At 38.4% G+C, this 18151-nt stretch overlaps 1 protein-coding gene across 1 annotated transcript; it reads right to left on the reverse strand.

Moving 5' to 3' along the window:
* Positions 1-912: 912 nt before the first annotated feature.
* Positions 913-15119, reverse strand: LOC131218762 (alpha-terpineol synthase, chloroplastic-like). Its single transcript, XM_058213581.1, has 7 exons — positions 14926-15119; positions 14151-14412; positions 5318-5693; positions 3417-3635; positions 3039-3177; positions 2460-2708; positions 913-1379 (listed from the first exon to the last, which is right to left on the reverse strand). The coding sequence occupies exons 1-7, from the start codon at positions 15052-15054 to the stop codon at positions 1071-1073; spliced, it is 1683 nt and encodes a 560-aa protein (XP_058069564.1). The 5' UTR covers positions 15055-15119; the 3' UTR covers positions 913-1070.
* Positions 15120-18151: the final 3032 nt, after the last annotated feature.

Genomic DNA, 18151 nt, shown 5'->3' on the forward strand with positions numbered 1-18151 from the left:
ATTCGAAAACTCATACTTATATTTTGATGCCATATCAAATAGCCACTTGGTTTAAAAGCTCTAGCCATTAGAAAATGATATATCAATATATAACATTTGCTTTAAAAGCTCAGGCCATTAGAAAATGACATATCAATATTAGGGCTGCACACTATCCAAGTTAGCTCGGTTAGCTCGCTCGATTCTACTTTTTTTTCTTTTTGCTTTTAAATTTTTTTTTTTTTTACACACGCGCACACACCCCACACACTCACACTAGTGGAATTTCACCACCTATGGGCACTCGAACCCGTCACTGGGAGTTGAAACTCCTGGGAGTCTACCTCTCGACCAAGAGTAAGGACCCTTGCTTGACTCTACTTGAAAAAGCTCGATTTGACTTGGTTTGTAACTGAGTTCGACCCCTTTTTTGAGTTTGGAAAATTTTTTAACCGAGTTCGAGCTTGCCCGTGCTCGACTCGACTCAGATTGAACCCCAACTCAAATCGAACTTGGACCAAACTAGTTCGGTGACTTGGTTACTTTGATATTGATGTTGCTCACCAAATGTTTGATGAAATGACTCAACGAAGTGTCGGCTTATGGTAAGGAAGGTATGTATGTGAAACAAATACTATTTTTTCTTGATTTTGATGTTACCTACAAGGTGTTTGATGAAATACTCGTAAACAACTGTTATTGTTTTACATACAGAAAAAAATTGAAAGTACACTCCATGTGTTTGTGAAAATGCCGCACAGGCTCAATCTTGGCTCGAACTGTCCCGAGCTGCTGACAGAACCGAGCCAAGCTAGCCAGTCAAGCTTGAGGACTGAGCTGAGCCAAGTTCGAGCTAGGGTCAGCTAGTGGCCGAGCTAAGTTGAGTTGTGCCAAGCTCGACTCAGTTCAACTCGTGTACACCTCTAATCAATATATATCAAGAGACTTTTAGTAAATTTTAATTAAAATAGGTAACTTAGATACCATCATCTATTCCAACCACACCTTCAGAGAAGAGAAACATATCAAGCTCACATACAGGCTACAAAGTTATATATACTAACCCATGGTTAACATGAACCAAACAGGGCTTATATCTCCTTGAGTGGTATGGGGTCAACCAGTAGAGCTATGACCCTACCCCGAGCCTTGGCCCCATCATGTGGACAGCCAAACCCATCCCCAAACTGGTACACACATTCAGCAACTTGTGCAAGACCTATAGCACCATTAATGAAAGGTCGGGGGAATGGAGAATGACCAACGCATTCTTTATTCAGCTTCTTCCATGTTTCATCAATCATACCTCTAACATGTTTGCGAGCTACTGCTTCAGAAACACCGGATTCATGCATGTAACTTTCCACAACCTTTAGAACATCACCTCTTGCTATTTCATGCTGTATCAATAAAAAATAGGTAATTACATGTTAGCCAACAATCAAACAAGGGAGTTATTAATTAGTTTATTTTTAATTTTTACTTTTCCTAAGTGGCCAATGGTCGATTTGCAAGTCTGGCCCACCTAATGAGAGGACCGCCATGATTTATGGGCTTAGGACACACTCCATGTGGGGTCCAACTATTTAGTGCACATGATGAACCTGCATGCCACACTGTCACTTCAAGAAGAGTAGCTATCAGTATGGCCTCTGAAGTTAGTAGCCATACCATTGCTCTGGATAGAGCTGGGCATCGAGTCAAGTCAAGTCAACCTTAACTCTAACCGACTCGATTCAGTTTTGAAATAGGCCTGACCTGAACTCGAACCAACTCGGTACCGAGTCCAGCATGCCTACTCCTATCTGAGTCTGGGTCTGGCCTGAACTAATCCGGACCAAGTTCGACCCGGTCAAAGTACTGAGTCAGGGCGAGTCGGGTGCAGCGGTTATTCACGGGCGGAAATCACCACTCAAAGCCTAGCTTCACTTGACAGAATTGCAGCCTCTCCATCAGTAACATGGCATCTCATATCTAAAACATCAGATGTGAGTTATATATATAGTCAACTTTCGAATTGAGTTGAGTTAGTACCAAGTTAGATTTTGGGGTTGAGTTGAGTCGAGTTACTAGTAACTCGAACTCGACTTGGTTTGAGTTCGGATTGGATGAAGTCAACTTGATTCGAATGGACTCACCTACTCGGTCTGGATCGTGTTGGATCTGAACGAGTTGGATGAGGCGAGTTTGCCAAGTCGAGTCATCCTGTGCCCAGCTCTAGCTCTAGAAGAGTAATCAGGTGATCCGATAAGTGGTAAGCCCAAGCCCGGCTTACTTTGTTGGGCTAGCCCAAACTTGGTGAACCCATCCCCAGCCCATGACTCTGTTTTGGCCGAGTCTCATCAGGAATGATATCAAAACTGAAGCCTATGGGGACATACAGCCCAACATGCAGCCTAAGCATGCTGAAACAGACCAACTGGGCCTATGATAGCCCTATCCACTTACATCAACATTCCATACAAGTATCACTTGCTTACCGTCGATGTTCCCCAATCGTCGCAAAGCCGGAGGGTCATGGCAGACCAACGGATGAGATCATGATAGTTCTCCAGGCATTCTAGTACTTCGTCCGTCACCTTCAATCTCATGGAAAAATACCCATGGGCCAATGCAATGGGCCCTGATATTGACACCCATGCATTGTTCAGATACTCCTCAAACGTCGGGTTATAGCCACTGTGGTACCACTTCGCTTCGGTTAAGTACGCATTACATATATCTGCCCACTAAATAACACAAATTTTCATTATAAATCACAACACCACAATAGGAGTGGCAATGGCCCAGATCATTTCTGGGTTCGACTGACCTGGGGCCCACAAGATTTCATACTGCACTGCAAATTCTTGTTGTCTGCCTGGCCCACTTATTTAGCCTGGAATTCAGTACATTGAATGATAGCCACAAATGGGTCTAAATTAGGCTTTGGATGGGCCGCATTTCAAGAATTTTAGATCAAGGGCCTAGGTCATACCACAAGCTTAAAGCTCCACCTTAAGCTCATTATCATAAAATCCCAACTATTGTAACTGAAATTGAAGTGAGTAGGAAAATACCAGTTTCCTCAGGCATGGTATGATATTCACACCTTGATCTCTTAAAGTGTCATAACCCAGCGAATTTATAGTGTTGAAAAGAACCATATAACATATTTTCATATACTCTGGAAGATCTTCAATTGCATCTGTATCCCATCTGAAAATAAAAATCCATCAAGTCATAAAGTATGGTTAGTCCTTAGAAAAGGAAGAATTTTTTGTTGAAATACTAAAATTCTTCTAATTTTTGTAAAGAAATCAAAATTCCCTTCAATGGATCAATGGCCATGAGATCCTCTTGATCCTAGCCGTTCTTGATGAACTCTAGCCAATCACAATTTGTAAGTAGATCCAAACACTGCCTAATGGTAATAAAATGAAGTGATATATACCAACCTTTCAACTGCATCAGTGAAGAGCTTTATTTCATCCAACGTTCCATAAAGGTCATAAACATCATCAATCATTGTTATAAGTTGATTGACTTTTGTGACCTCATTCCTAGAGTATTGGTACTGTGGATGGAAGGCCACTCCAAGAGCAAACAAGAAACATTCCACCACACGGTCTCTTGTAAATGGCAGCTTCTCCATGGTGCCTAATTCCCTCCACCACCTGCAAATGATCAAAAATATTATGAGAGAGAGTGGGACATTAGAATAGTAGGTGATCTTACTCGTACAAAAGAGTCACCCCATCATGAAACCAGAACACCTCAAAAACAAGACCGATCTTACCATGATGTTGGCCGCCAGTAGAATTTGGAAGTTTTTAGGTGGATGTTTATTATTTTTTATAGGATGGTCCACATAATGATTTCAGAGACATGACTTATGGGATGTCCCATCATCATGGAAGAGGATTGGCTGGTGTAGAACACACCACATACCTGGATGGTGTGTGTACGGGTCATGCAAAGACACTCCTCGAGCTTCGAGCTGTATGAGCGGAGATCAAAGTTATATGGACCTCACAATGATGTATTTATTATATCCACACCATTCATCCATTTGGTGAGGTCATTATAGAGCATGATACCAAAAATGTTTCATATCCAATGCTCAAGTGGACCACAATAGAAATAGCAGTGGGGAGAATGATTCTCATCGTTCCCACCGTAATGATTATTTTCCATTCAATCCTTTCATAAGGTCACACAGACCTGGATGAAGAGGAAAAACAAATACCATGTTGACCCAAAACTTTTGCAACCCCCGAAAGGAGATCAATTGTAGATGTTCAATCTTCCATTGCTTTTTGCAGTGTAGTACACTTGATATTTGGATCTATTTTATTTTTCTGCTCAATCTTTACAACTAGCTCACTAAATGGACAGACGGACAGTTTAGATATAACACATACCTCATGATAAGACCCACAAAACTTGGTAACTTCAACACACCATCCAATTAGTGGTGTGTGTTACACTAGCCAATCGGCTTCTCACCATCACACTTGGTGTGATCACTCGATGTGAAGGTTGAATGGCATACGCACAACATGGTGGGGAAGCGGATTGGCTAGTGTACCTCACACCAGCTATATAGCTGTTGCATTGACGTCACCAAGCTCTATGAGTCTGATCATGAGGTATGTGTTATATCCAAACTGTTCATCCATTTGGCAAGATTGTATTAAGGCTTGAGACAAAACATAAGACAGTTTTAACTATCAAATGGACCACACTGAAAAAAGCAGTGAGAGATTGAATGTCTACCATTGAAACCCTTTTTAGGGTCACAGAAGTTTTGGATCAATATGAAATTTATTTTTCCTCTTAAGTCAGGTATTTGTAACTTTATAAACAGATTGGATGGAAAATAAACGTTATGGTGGGCCCTACAAATTGTTTAACGGTGAAAATCATTATTTCCGCTGCTATTTGTGGTGTGGTCCATATGATCTTTGGATATGATTCATTTTTTTGGATAATGCTCTAAAATGATCTATAAAAATAGATGAACGGCGTAGATATAATAAATAGATCACTGTGGGGGCCATGTAACTTTGATCTCCTTTGAACCGTTCGTACAAACTCAGAGCTCGAGGATTGTCACTTGTGAGTGCTCGTCTTCGCACGACACGTACCTATAGCAGCTATATAGCTTTAGTGTGGTACAACAGCCAATGCGCTTCCACATGGTGGACCCACAACCCATCAAATCATCACCTGTCAATGGTAACCTACAACCCATTGCATGTGAATATCGGAGTTGATATTTAATTGTTCTAGAGGAACCTGCCTGCATGTCATGTCCAGGACAATCGACACACTGAAAAAGGATCATGGACTTTACCTTGACATTTCTTTAATGTTGCACTGATACAAGGCTTGCAACCTGTTGTAGTCCAACGTTGCTAGTTCAAGTAGGAAAGGCTTCATGTTCTTCTCTTTTTCGTATGCCTCCTCTATGTACCACCTCGTATATAACCTTGGCATCATGTAACGCATGGGAAGTTCCAATGCATGTTGCACTTGTTTGGCAAGGTATGGGTCCATTGTCTGTTTGATCTGCTTGAGATGTTTGGTTGTGAAGACTTTGGCCTCATCCAAAACAGCTTCTCCTGTAAATCCAAGGTGTGATGCTTCATACAAGCTCAGTATTCCCTTTATGTCCTCGCTAAGGCATGCCTTGAAACTATGCTTGTCGTCCATGAAGCTATTGAACACATCTGTTACATTACACCATCAAATGAATGCTTTGCTCAAAATTTCAGGCTGCGTTTGGATACACTAATTGAATTGGATTGTGATAGTTAGTTCACTTACACTGCATTTGGATGCATTGTGGAATCGAGTTGCTCAATTATTTCAGTAATTGTAAATGACCAGATTGAAACCAACTCCTTTAAGGAACAAGGCTCCGAATCACGGCCTTCTCAAGTCGGACTTGCAAAGGAATGTAACTTTAATTTGTCTATTTCTATCTAGCCCATGAATTGGTGTTCAATTCATTATTGCATCTAAACGGGGCCTTATGCAATGTTTGTATGTAATATTGAATTGACTTGCAACAGTTATTCTGATAACATGGAAAAGTATCCCTACTTAAGTACTAAGCTCCAAAATGCAGTAATGCTAATTTCAAGTTGGAGATGAAATGAATGTTGGGGAACGTATGGAAGCAACCCCAAGTGATAACCAAACGATAAGAAATTGACTAAACCAAGCATACATAGAATACAAGGTTTTACGTGGAAAAATCTTCACCGGAAAAAATCAAGGCATAAAGTGATAAAGAATTCATTATGGTAATCAATGTTACGAGTAGTGTTTGAAATATCGGTATCGAGTTACATATTGCATCATTGGGATATAGATACGAATCGGTTATCGGACAGGATATATCGTTTGTATCAGGTAATTTATCGCACTTTTTGGGAAAATTGGGAAAATAGTTAAATTTTTAATGAAATTTCAAGGATTGTTAAAAAAGACCTTAATATACACTTTTAAACCATAACGTCTTAAAAAAAGAAGTGCACTTTCCCTTGTTTAGGGTCCTAAGATATGTCTTGTTTGACTAAACTAATGCAACTATATTCAAATTGAATTCATAACATTTAGATTGTATGTAGGGTTGTACATGAACCGAGTTAGCTCGATTAGCTCGCTCAACTCGGCTTGAAAAAGCTTGATTCGACTTGGTTCGAAACTGAATTCAAGAGCTGGTTTTTTAGCTCGAAACAAGTTCGTGCTTGCTCGAGCTCGACTCGACTCGATTGGATCAAACCCCAACCCGAATCGAACTCGGATTGAACCAGTTCAGTGACACAGTTACTTTGATATTGATGTTGCTCACTAAGTGTTAGATGAAATGACTCAATGAAGTATCGACTAGTGGCAAGAAAGGTATGTATATGAAACAAATATCAGTTTTTCTTAATTTTGATGTTGCCTACAAGGTGTTTGATGAAATACTAGTAAAATCGCTACTGCTATTTTACATACAATGAGAATTTGAAGGTGCAGTCCATGTGTTTGTGAAAATGCTACACAGGTGAACTCGGCTCGAACCGGCCCAAGTTGCTGACCAAACCGAGTCGAGCTGGCCAATCAGGCTCGAGGACCGAGCCTAGCCTAGTTCGAGCTGGGGACAGCTAATGCCGAGCCGAGTCGAGCTGTGCCAAGCTCAACTCGTGTACACCTCTAATCGTATGTGATAATCATTTCATTAAACACACCTATATACTTCGAAATTGATCTCAATTGACAACTAGTTGAAGGAAAATTTTGAAAAAATTAATTGTTTATTAATTTTATTTTATTTTTTTAAAAAAAAATTGACAAGGACTTAACGAATCAGTAGATTAACCCTCAGATATGCTTAACTTTATATTTAGAGTGTAACATTGAGAGCAATTTAGGAGAAATTAGAACAAATTTGATTTTTTTTTTTTCCAAATCGAACCACATACACTCAAAATTTGAAATTAGAGTGTATGTGATGATCATTTCGTCAAGTATTCCTAAATACTTCAAAATTAGTCTCAATTGATAGCTAGTTGAAGGGAAATTTTGAGTAAAAAAACATGGAAAAAATGAAGAGCCAATGGATATCGAAATCAAAGCTCCAACTACATGACTTTTCATGCAAAACGTGAAGAACCAATATATTATAACTATTTGACACTGATTTAACATAATTAAAAAAAAGGTTCAGAAATTGAAAACACTCAGCATTAGAACCATATGATGTTTCCTGAAAGGTAGACGGATGTTTAGTGGCAAATATTGTATATTTTCCCCTGGCTATATCTTAGTTTTATGAACATTATATTGCTTACTGTTATGTTTTACTCATGTTTGTGTTGCAAGGTGAGTTTAAAAACTTATATTAAAAAGAATGTTAAAAACATTGATTTGATGCTCAAGAATTACCAAGTAAAAGAATGGACTTTTGGATACCAAGATTGAATATTTCAAGACTCCAAGAGTCAAGAAAACCAAGTGGAAAAGGAATGAAGTGCAGAAACTCGTAATATCTGAGCTTAGATGAAATCGAAAAATTACAGAAAAATTAAGTTTGATTGCTAGACAAATTAGATGCAGTCTTTGATAACATCGAAACCAGTTCGATGACATCGAAGTCAGTCTTAGATAACATCGAAGGCTGCTCGATGTCATTGAAGGGTTTACGCGGGCTTACGCAGAGTGAGAAAATTTGAGGCAGTTTCTGAATTTTTCAAATCAGTTTAAAGGAGGGAGTTCCCTACTTATAAATAGGGCTTCCCAAGACATTCCTAAGTATCTTTCAGAACATTCAAGAGTAAGATCTAGGTTTTTTTTAGGATTTTTAGAAGGCTTTCAAGTTTCATAGTTCTTGTTTTTCCTTACAAGTTATTTATTTATTTTTCTTGCTTTCTTGTTATTTTTTATTTTTGTAATTTAGTTATGTTTTTTTAGTTTCCTCTAGCCCAAGCTAGAAGGGAAGCACATTGGTTTAATGATTTTATAATTTATGATGATTGATTGTTTTTAATGATGAGATGAATGGTGTATGCATGTTATCAATTATCTAGATTTAGGTTTTTAATCCTTATGTGAGATTCGTATGTTTCCATCATATGAGATCCATATTGATGGATAGACTTAACCTGGATTAGTTAGATTTTCTAGATGGGAGATGTTCTCAACGTGCTACATTTCTTTGATTCATTATCTCATAGATATTGAATGTTTAAAATCACTGGCGCTTGAGAATATATATCAATGATGCTAATCCATGATTCTCTAATCTTTTATATCATTTATTAAAAATATTTAAACTGTTTTATTTTTCGATTAGGCTGACCATAGTGTTCAGATCATAATTGTGTTATCAAAGTCATCATGACTTATGAAACATTAACCTATGTGTGGAACTTTGAAGCTTGGGTGTTGTTTTTAAATTAATCGAATTCCATACATTCAAAACTTTCAAAATCAAATCATTTGTTTAGTTTCTATTACTTAGTTAGTTTTGCATTTATTTTTTTTATATTCTCAGAAATTGTCCCTGTGGGATTGACCCTTTATTCACAGGATATTACTTACGAACCTCTGCACTTAAAAGCAAGCAATCAATGGATCATCCTCATCCGTAATAAGGGAGAATGCAACATTCAAGTCATCCATGTATCTGACTAGCAATCTATGATCTCTTGGATGATTTCTTCTAAGAGATGACTGCTTTGTCTGCTCATGTACCTTTACTTACGGCCCAGGCTCTACGTGTGTATCAATTTTTTCAATCTCGACATCAATGACTATTGATTTCTCTAGTTCCTTGCGTTTCTCTTTGTGGAACAAGGAATCTTCATCAAACTTGACATCTTGGCTAATTATGATCTTCCGTGTAACCTGGTCATACAACTTATACCCTTTCACACCATCACCATATCCCACAAAAATATACTTCTTAGCCCTTTGGTCTAGCTCAATTCTCTCAATTGACGGTACGTGAGAGTAAATGTTATAACCAAATACATGCAACTATGAGTAGTTTACCTCATGACCACTCCATACTTCTTTAAGAATCTTATAGTCTATTAGTGTAGAAGGGAACCGATTTACCAGGTAACAAGCCGTGTCAACGGCCTCCGTACATAACTCCTTGCCCAATCCAACATTACTCATCATGCTTCAAGCTCTCTCTAGAAGAGTCTGATTCATCCGTTCTATCACTCCATTCTTCTTAAGAGTGTGTCTCACAGTCCCCTCATTTTAGCAAAATTGATTTAATTCCTTTAAAGTGAATTCACTTCTTTTATCAATCTTTAATACCTTTAGTTCTGTCATGTTTGTCTTTTAACCATCGCCTTCAACATTTTAAATGTACCGAAAACATTAAATTTATTTTTGAACAAATAAACCCATACTTTCCTAGAGTAGTCATCGATTCATCCGTTCTGTCACTCCATTCTTTTTTTGAGTGTGCCTCACAATCCTCTCATTTTTGCAAAATTATTTTAATTCCTTTAAAGTGGATTCACCTCCGTTATCAGTCCTTAATACCATTAGTTTTGCCATGTTTATCTTTCAACCATTGCCTTCAATATTTTAAATGTGCCGAAAATATCAGATTTATTTTCGAACAAATAAACTCACACTTTCCTAGAGTAGTCATTAAGGAATGAAATAAAATACAATGACCCCCAACAGAAACAACGGGCAACTGGCCCCATACATCTGAATGCACATATTCAAGCACACATTTACAAACATACTTTTCACTTTTAAAAGTTAGCCTTGACTGTTTGCTATATATATACAATGCTCACATATACTAAGTTCAATATTTTTAAAACATGAATAAAGCAACGATTAGAAAGTACATTAATGCCGCGGTCGCTCACATGGCATAGGCGTGCATGCCACAATCATGCTAACGTGGATTCTGTTACAGTTGCTGCAGCTCCGTCCATTTTAGTATTTTCGATAAACTTGTATAGATTATTGTTTCGTTGCGCTTTCATCATAATAGTGTCAATTTTGAAACTTTAAGGACCTTGTCATAACCAGTAAACTTATAACTAAGTGCGTCAAAAGCTTATAGAGATATTAAATTCTTCCTGAGGTTCGGAACGCGTCAAAAATCTGTCAGAATACGCTCCACCTCATCGAACATTCTAATGCACACTGAACCAATTCCAACAAATTTATATGCAGTATGCCCACAAAAATTTGTCAACTATTATCTCATTGTATGTGGTGAACCAATCCCCGTGAGAAGTCATGCGGTATGAGACCCTCGAATCCAAAATCCAGTTGCTATTAAGATAATTAGATTTAGATGTGGTCAAGACATCACCATCATCCACCTCATCGCATGATTGCGTTGCGTTGGCCTCTTTTGGTATATTCTTTGATTTTTCTCCCTTTTAAGCTTTAGGGTTCCAGCACTTTGTCTTACTCATCCTTTTCGATTTAGATCGTGATCGAGAGAATTGCCCTTCTCCCTTTTAGTATTCTTTCCTTTGACAACCAATGCATCTGTAGTGGTTCCGCTACTGTCCTTCTTTCTCAATTGGTTCTCATGACAGACTGAGATGACAATCTCTACATCGATGATATCCTTACCGTAGATCAGTAAAGAATTCAAAAGAATTAAGGCTTGATCTTCCTCTTCGATCTTAACCTCTGTATTCATCAATTTATATAGTAATTCGTTGAAAGTTCTCATGTGTTCATCATTGTCAAACCCATCTATCATCTTAAGATTATATAATTGCTTCTTGAGATACAGACAACTATTTAGGAATTTCTTCATGTACAAATTATCTAGTTTTGTTTATACCCATGCAGTGGTCTTTCGATGTAGGACATTGTCTGCTAGATACAATTATATCGATGTTGTAGCTCTCTCATCTATTTTATCCCATTCTTCATCAATCATAGATGCAGGATACTTTGTCTTGCCAAGGAGAGCATGTTGCAATCTTTACTGAATTAGGAGGTCTCTCATTTTAACCTTCCATAGTTCAAAATTATTTCTTCCAATGAACTTCTTTGTTTCATACTTAATATTAGATCCCTTAGAAGTCATATTTTCATAATAAAAAACTCAAAACCCCAACGTTAGCTCCGATACCACTTGTGAGAGTGACGCATAGAAACAACCTCGAGTCAGAATCACATACCAAGAGATCAAATAAACAAGAACATAGAGAACACAAGCTTTACGTGGAATAACCCTCATGGTGAAATACCATAGCACAAAGCGACAAGGAATCCACTATGATAATCAACGCTACAAGAGATGGAAGAACTTACTAATTTGAGAATAAACTCTAAAAACTATTAAAAAAAAAAAAAAAAAAAACCTTAGCTTTGATCTCCCTTTACTCACAAAAGCCTTAAACACATTTTCTAATACCCTAATGTTCGACTACAAATCCTTAATAAGAATAAAACTGAATTGGGAAACAAAACCCATAATTTTGCAAAACTATGCAAGTCGGTCGATGAGAGCTTCGATCAGATAGAATGCCATCGATGACCCATCAATGGGATCAAAGCCATCTTCAGTCAAATCGGTTTAGAACAAAAACTGTCCAGTGATTAAATGCCAAAAAAATAGAATTTTCTTGATGGAATTGAGTGGGTTGTCGATGGGATCGATAGCTTCTCGATGAGATTGAGTGGTCTGTCAATGCCATCGATAGACCCGGTTACAAACATATTAAAGGCATTGACAATAAGGAATGTAATTGCAATTTGAGTGCTTACCTGGCAATTTAGATCCGCTTGCTTCTAAACGCAACCCAAGTGGAGAAATTGCAGTTACTGTTACTCAAAGTTGTACTATTCAAATTTGGAATTGTATTTAGAAAATTTTGCAATTGAAAACGCATCATCAAATTGCAATTTGCCTTCGTGTGTGTTTAGCTTGTAGAATATAAAATGCAGTTTGGTTAATCTGGAAGTCAGTCGTGTAGCCAATATTTGCTTGGCTAACCATTCGATCAATGATCAAGAAAATGTATAGTCCATTTGATCTAGATTGTCTATAATGTAGGCCCATTTTTGGCTGACCATAAGTCTCAAGAATCACTTTGATTTGCTGATTCCAACTAGTCAATCAATGGCCAAGAAAATGGATGGTCCAGATTAATTATACTAAAAAAAGTATATTAATTGATCTTGACCTTTTATCAAGTAGGTCCCACCTTTGATTAAGTATAACTTTAAAGAGTCACTTTGATGAGAGGTGATTTTAATAATCTAATCAATGTTTAGGAAAATGAATGGTCTAGATTGATTATATTAAAAAGTTCTGATAATTGATATGAACCATATATCATGCACTCTTATTATCTGATTGACGATACTCTTAACGATTGCTTTAATCAGGCCATCATAAATTTGATCAACAGTCAAAAAAATGGATGATCGAGATTGATTATTCAAAAAGAAATCTAATCATGATCTAGACCGTCTATTATGTAGGCCCCACCTTGACTGATCACAGATATCAAGAATCACTTTGATCGGGTGATTCAAACCATCAATCAATGGTTTGGAAAATAGAGGTCTAGATTTATTACATTGAAAAGATGTTTGATCGTTGATCCAGATATCTATCATGTAGGCACTACCTTTAAATGACTATAACTCTTAGAAATCACTTTGATCAATTGATTCTAACCATCCGGTCTAAGCTAGGAAAATGAACAATCTAGAATGAATGCAGGGGAGGTCTTTTCATTGATTTGGACCGTCAATCATATGGAGCCACCTTTGAATAATCATAAATCTCAAGAAATACTTTGATGGATAATTATAATCATTTGATCAATGGCCAATAAATTATTTTTTTTGAAGTTGATCATAGAGAAGAAAGTTTTAATCATTGACATCGATGAACTATGTAATTCCCACATTTAATTGACAATAACTCTTAAGAGTCACTTGTACCAAGGGTTCTAGCCATCCGTTCAATAGTCACAAAATGGACGGCCCATATTAATATTAGAAAAGGTATGATCATAGATATTGACCGTTGATTATTGTATACCCCATCCACCTTTGATTGCACATCCTTCAAAACAATCCTGTGGTTGGACAATCCAAACCATTCAATCAATGGCTAAGAAAATGGTTGATTTGCACTGTGATAGCTTTTGGGCCATTTATCACATAAGCCATGTTTGATTCCCTACCCTAATTTAGTATTTGGGCCATCCATTTTATGGACCCCACATTTGGTTGCCTATACCTTCAAAGAGTAACTTTCACTTGGGGGGTTGTTTGGGAATAAGCAATGGAATTCATGCAAATTGGAATTGATTTAAATATTGGAATTACATGGCTTTGAATTCCATTTCACACCCAAAGACACTCACCGAACCATTTTGAAGTTGCTTAGTCATATCAATTATCACCTAATACACACTTCCAAACGTCCTATTCAACCTTTTAAAGTGCAATTCAAGTTTCTAATAAGAATTAAATAATATTTTGAGTTCTTAAACAATATTTTAAGTCAAAGACATTATAACTTTTTAAATTGCATCTAAATTGCAATTCAGGGGCTGTCCAAATGCTCCTTAAATTAGTCCAGTCATTGCAGTTCAATTCGATAATGCATAAAAAGTATTTTAAAAAAAAGAATATAAGAAAATCAAACCAATAAACCATATATGTACCTTGTGAAACCTCGAACCCGTATTGTCTCAATAGCCTAAAGCGAATGGCGGTAGCATTTAGATCTTTCTCTATCTTTACGTCGTTTTTGCCATTGGACATGGCATCAAGGGATTCCCTGATCTCTGACTCAAAGAGATAAGCCAACCCTAGACGTTGGAGGACATCAATCAACTCAAGTCGAGCAAAGGGTTCGATTGCTTCTCCAAGCAAACACCTTGCTTTTTCCGTCAGTTGCTCAATGCGCCTGGTGCACTTATCATCCTGTGCAACAGATGTACAAGAAGTAAGAATAGTTCATGCAATGATGCAAACAAGATCCTTGGGTCTTTATGCCTCAGGGGTAGACTCACAAGAGTTTCAACATAGAATCTGTATCCTCTGTTTGCTATAAGTAGAAAAATCCTACTTGTTGCAATCCAATTGGGCCACATACATTGCATTTACTATAACAGCACAGACATTATAAATGATGACGTGGACCAATAACAATGCAGGAAAAATATAATTTTATTTTTTTAAGTAGAGGAGTTAGATTCTACGTTACGAACTCATGAGTTCGAGTACCCATTGTGGTGAAGTCTCATTATGGTATGAGAGTGTGTTAGGATCCTTACTCTTGCTCGGGTGGTAGACTCTTAGGAGTTTCAACACCCGGTCAAGGGTTCGAGTATCCATAGGTGGTTATCCCACTGCAGTGGCATGAGTGTGTGGGGGTGTTTGTGCCTGCGAAAATAAAAAAAGATGAGTGCGTTAAAAGAAAAAAAGTTGTATCACCGAGTAATCGCTCATCAGTGATTGCACAAAATCATAATCGAAAGTGGGTGGTGAGTAATTTGCATTCCGGCGGATGATGGTTGGTTCCACCGTTTCATTTGAAATGGCACGTCTGATGTGGCTGGCCATACGCAAATTGACCAGGGCTCTCGGTGGCTCACTTCTAGGTCGCAGATGTGCGATGGAGCAAGATGGGAATATGGAGACGAACTTAAGGGCCATTTTCTTTATTTTCTATGGCTGATGATTCTAATCTCATTTGCACCATTTTTATAGCCGAGTTCATGAACCATTCACGTGAAGAGAAGTGGATTGGTTGGTGTATCACACACCACTGACCTGGATGGTGTGTTGATGTCACCAAGTTTTGTGGGTCCCAATGAGGTATGAGATATATCTAAACTGTTTGTCCACCTGGCGAGTTCGTCTTAAGGTTTGAGAAGAAAAATAAGACCGATCCAAAGATCAAGTAAACCATATTGTAAAAAGCCGTGGGGGATCGAATGTCTACCATTGAAACTCTTTTAGGGTCACAGAAATTTTGGATAAATACAATATTTGTTTGTCCTCTTCATATAGGTCTACGTGACCTTATGAACAGATTGGATGGAAAATAAATGTTGTGGCGGGCCTTATGAATGTTTTAACGGTGAGGATTCGTTATCCCCACTGTCATATGTGGTGTGGTCCACTTGAGCTTTGGATATGGTTATTTTTGAGATCGAGATTTAAAATGATCTCTCAAAATGGATGAACGGTGTGGATATAATAAATACATTATTGTGGGGGCCATGTAACTTTGATATCCTTTGAACCGTTAGTACAAGTCGGAGCTTGAGGAGCGTAAGCGCTCGGCTTCGCAGGACACGTACCCACACCATTTAGGTTGGTGGTGTGTGGTCCACCAGCCAATCCGCTTCTTGACACGTGAGACTGTCGGATCTACGGTATGCCTATCACATAAAGAGGGTGTTATTGTCTTTTTTTTTTTCAAAAAAAACACTATGTAATCGTACGGGTAGAGTTTTGCCAGTGATTGACAATTGCCATTAATCATTACGTTTGTTACAGCTGTACCTTCAATTTTTAAAACTCCTGCACAAGCGTGAAATGAGCCTCACCTTCATCATCTTCATCGATCAACACAGTCCATCTTAACTCTCACAGGATAAAAAATAAGGTTGATATAAGTAAAAAGTTGGTCCCAAAAAATAGATTAACTAAGACAGCTGGAATGAGTAAGAACATGGCACAAGTGAGGAGTGTTGGATATAGGCTCGGCCCTAATAACCAAATAAGACCATCTCGAGCACCAATCCTTAGCTTTCGCTTCGGCTCTAGTTAACATCCTACTATCAAGACCGATGAACGATTATAAGTATCAACCTGATCTACCTCTAAGAAATGCTTGGCCCCGACCACAATCAACAGTTTAGCCCGGTCTGTAAGACTTCGGCTAATCCGACTTGAAGGTCGGCCTTGGTCACCTATTGCGATCTCCTCAGAAGTCGACTACCGGGAGGCCTCATTTGAATTTGAATATGAAGATGATCAGCACCCCCGATATCGTCGTCGAGGATAACGCCTTGAGCTCCAGAAATGATCCCCTCTATGATACACAGTTGAATGACAGATTCATTACCATATACGTGGCTAGTACCGAGAGATTATAAATAACAGCCTCATCTACAGTGAAAGGTATGCGAAAATATACCTCACAAACCTAACGTTCCACAAGACCCAGTTGGCATGTCCTGATTTTAGCATCGGAGGGTTCCCTGCTGTAGCCAGGGTCTCCATTATTGTTTTCTTTTGCAGGTCTTTAGCAGCTTAAGGAGGAAGCCGGAATTTCAGCATCAACAATTATATGTCTAATTTTTTAAACACGTCAGGACAGGCCAAGACAGTTATCGAGATAAGCTAAAATAAATAAAAATGACATATTAGAAGACATCAATAGTTTACAAGTGGACACAACTGGTTAAGGGGAGGATGTCTACTTTATAACAGGTCGTGGTGACATAGCTCAAAAGAATTATCGGGTGAGTGTTGATCGGGGTCATGATCTGCTCCTCTGGGATATGCCAAGCTGTCCTCTGGGCTGTGGGGGGCTGGAACTCCTCCTCAGTGGGGGAGAACTTCCTCGCGAGCCGGGGAAGGCTCCAAATTTACTACCTCCAAAGTTGTTGGCTAAGGAGGAATTGCAGAAGTAGGAGTGCCCCGAGCTCCCTCCCTCGTAGCGGCCGGAGCTGGCTGCCCCTCAACGCTCGGCTCTAACCTCGCCTCCACAGTTGCGGAGGACCTTGCTCACTTTGCTGGAGGTATAACAATTCACCTCCTCACGAATGACTTCTTCTGGGCCATCTCAACTTTAGAAGGGGGTCATACTCTTTTTGCGGGGAGGGGAAATGTAACATCTTGGATTTGCACTATTTTGGATTTTCAAAAATTCTTAAATTTTTTCGTATAATTAACTTATAATATCACTTAATGACCATTAGCACTCAATGTTAATATAAACACGGGTGAAACCAGTAAAGGACAACACAAGTCCGTTTAATCAACCGTAGGAAACCGACAAATCTGCCCGATCATTTGAACATAAAGTTTAGCCTCATGATTTACTCGTATAGGGCCCAAATCTAACCGACCCATCGCTAACTAATCAAGACAAGCATAACTAAATTAAAGATCTAACCGAAGCCGAGTCAGATAAGGCTCGGATCTTAACTAATGGACCAAATTAACCCCGTTACTCTTTTGGCATAAAACCGACGGTTTAGAGTAATCATGACCAAATCTCCACTTTCACTAGTTATAAATAGGCCACACTATGAACATAGTTAATCCAAACCCTAATTATTGCCCACGAGAAATCTCAATATCTAATTTATTTCAGAAATGCCCCGATTTTCCAAACAAGCTTTAGACCGCTCGTTATTGGGCCACTAGTTCCAAAACTATAGAATAATATCCATCTTACTGGGCTTGACGTCCATCGCGGAAGTCGGACCTAGGTGCTGCCTAGAACCGCTCAACTTGAGCTAAAGGACGAGTGCATGAGAAGTGCAAATACCCTAAAGGAATGAATTGAAACTTAAGTGAATTGGGTCGTCCACTCTTATGCAAAGTTGAAGATTTCGGACCGTTGATTTCTGACCAAACTTTACTCGTGGAGTAAGGATATTTTCTTACTCATATCCGTATAGCCGCGGCCTCGATCGAC

This window comes from Magnolia sinica, chromosome 1, assembly GCF_029962835.1.
Source record: "Magnolia sinica isolate HGM2019 chromosome 1, MsV1, whole genome shotgun sequence".
Classification (NCBI taxonomy): domain Eukaryota; kingdom Viridiplantae; phylum Streptophyta; class Magnoliopsida; order Magnoliales; family Magnoliaceae; genus Magnolia; species Magnolia sinica.

Bases quoted from the DNA above. Each gene is read 5' to 3' on its own strand.
- LOC131218762 (XM_058213581.1), bottom strand. From the start codon at position 15,054: ATGGCCAGCCACATCAGACGTGCCATTTCAAATGAAACGGTGGAACCA. The intron at 5,694-14,150 runs GTACATATATGG...GTAATGTAACAG, and splicing joins CGGGTTCGAGGTTTCACAAG to ATGTGTTCAATAGCTTCATG. The intron at 1,380-2,459 runs GTAAGCAAGTGA...TTATTGATACAG, and splicing joins ACGATTGGGGAACATCGACG to CATGAAATAGCAAGAGGTGA.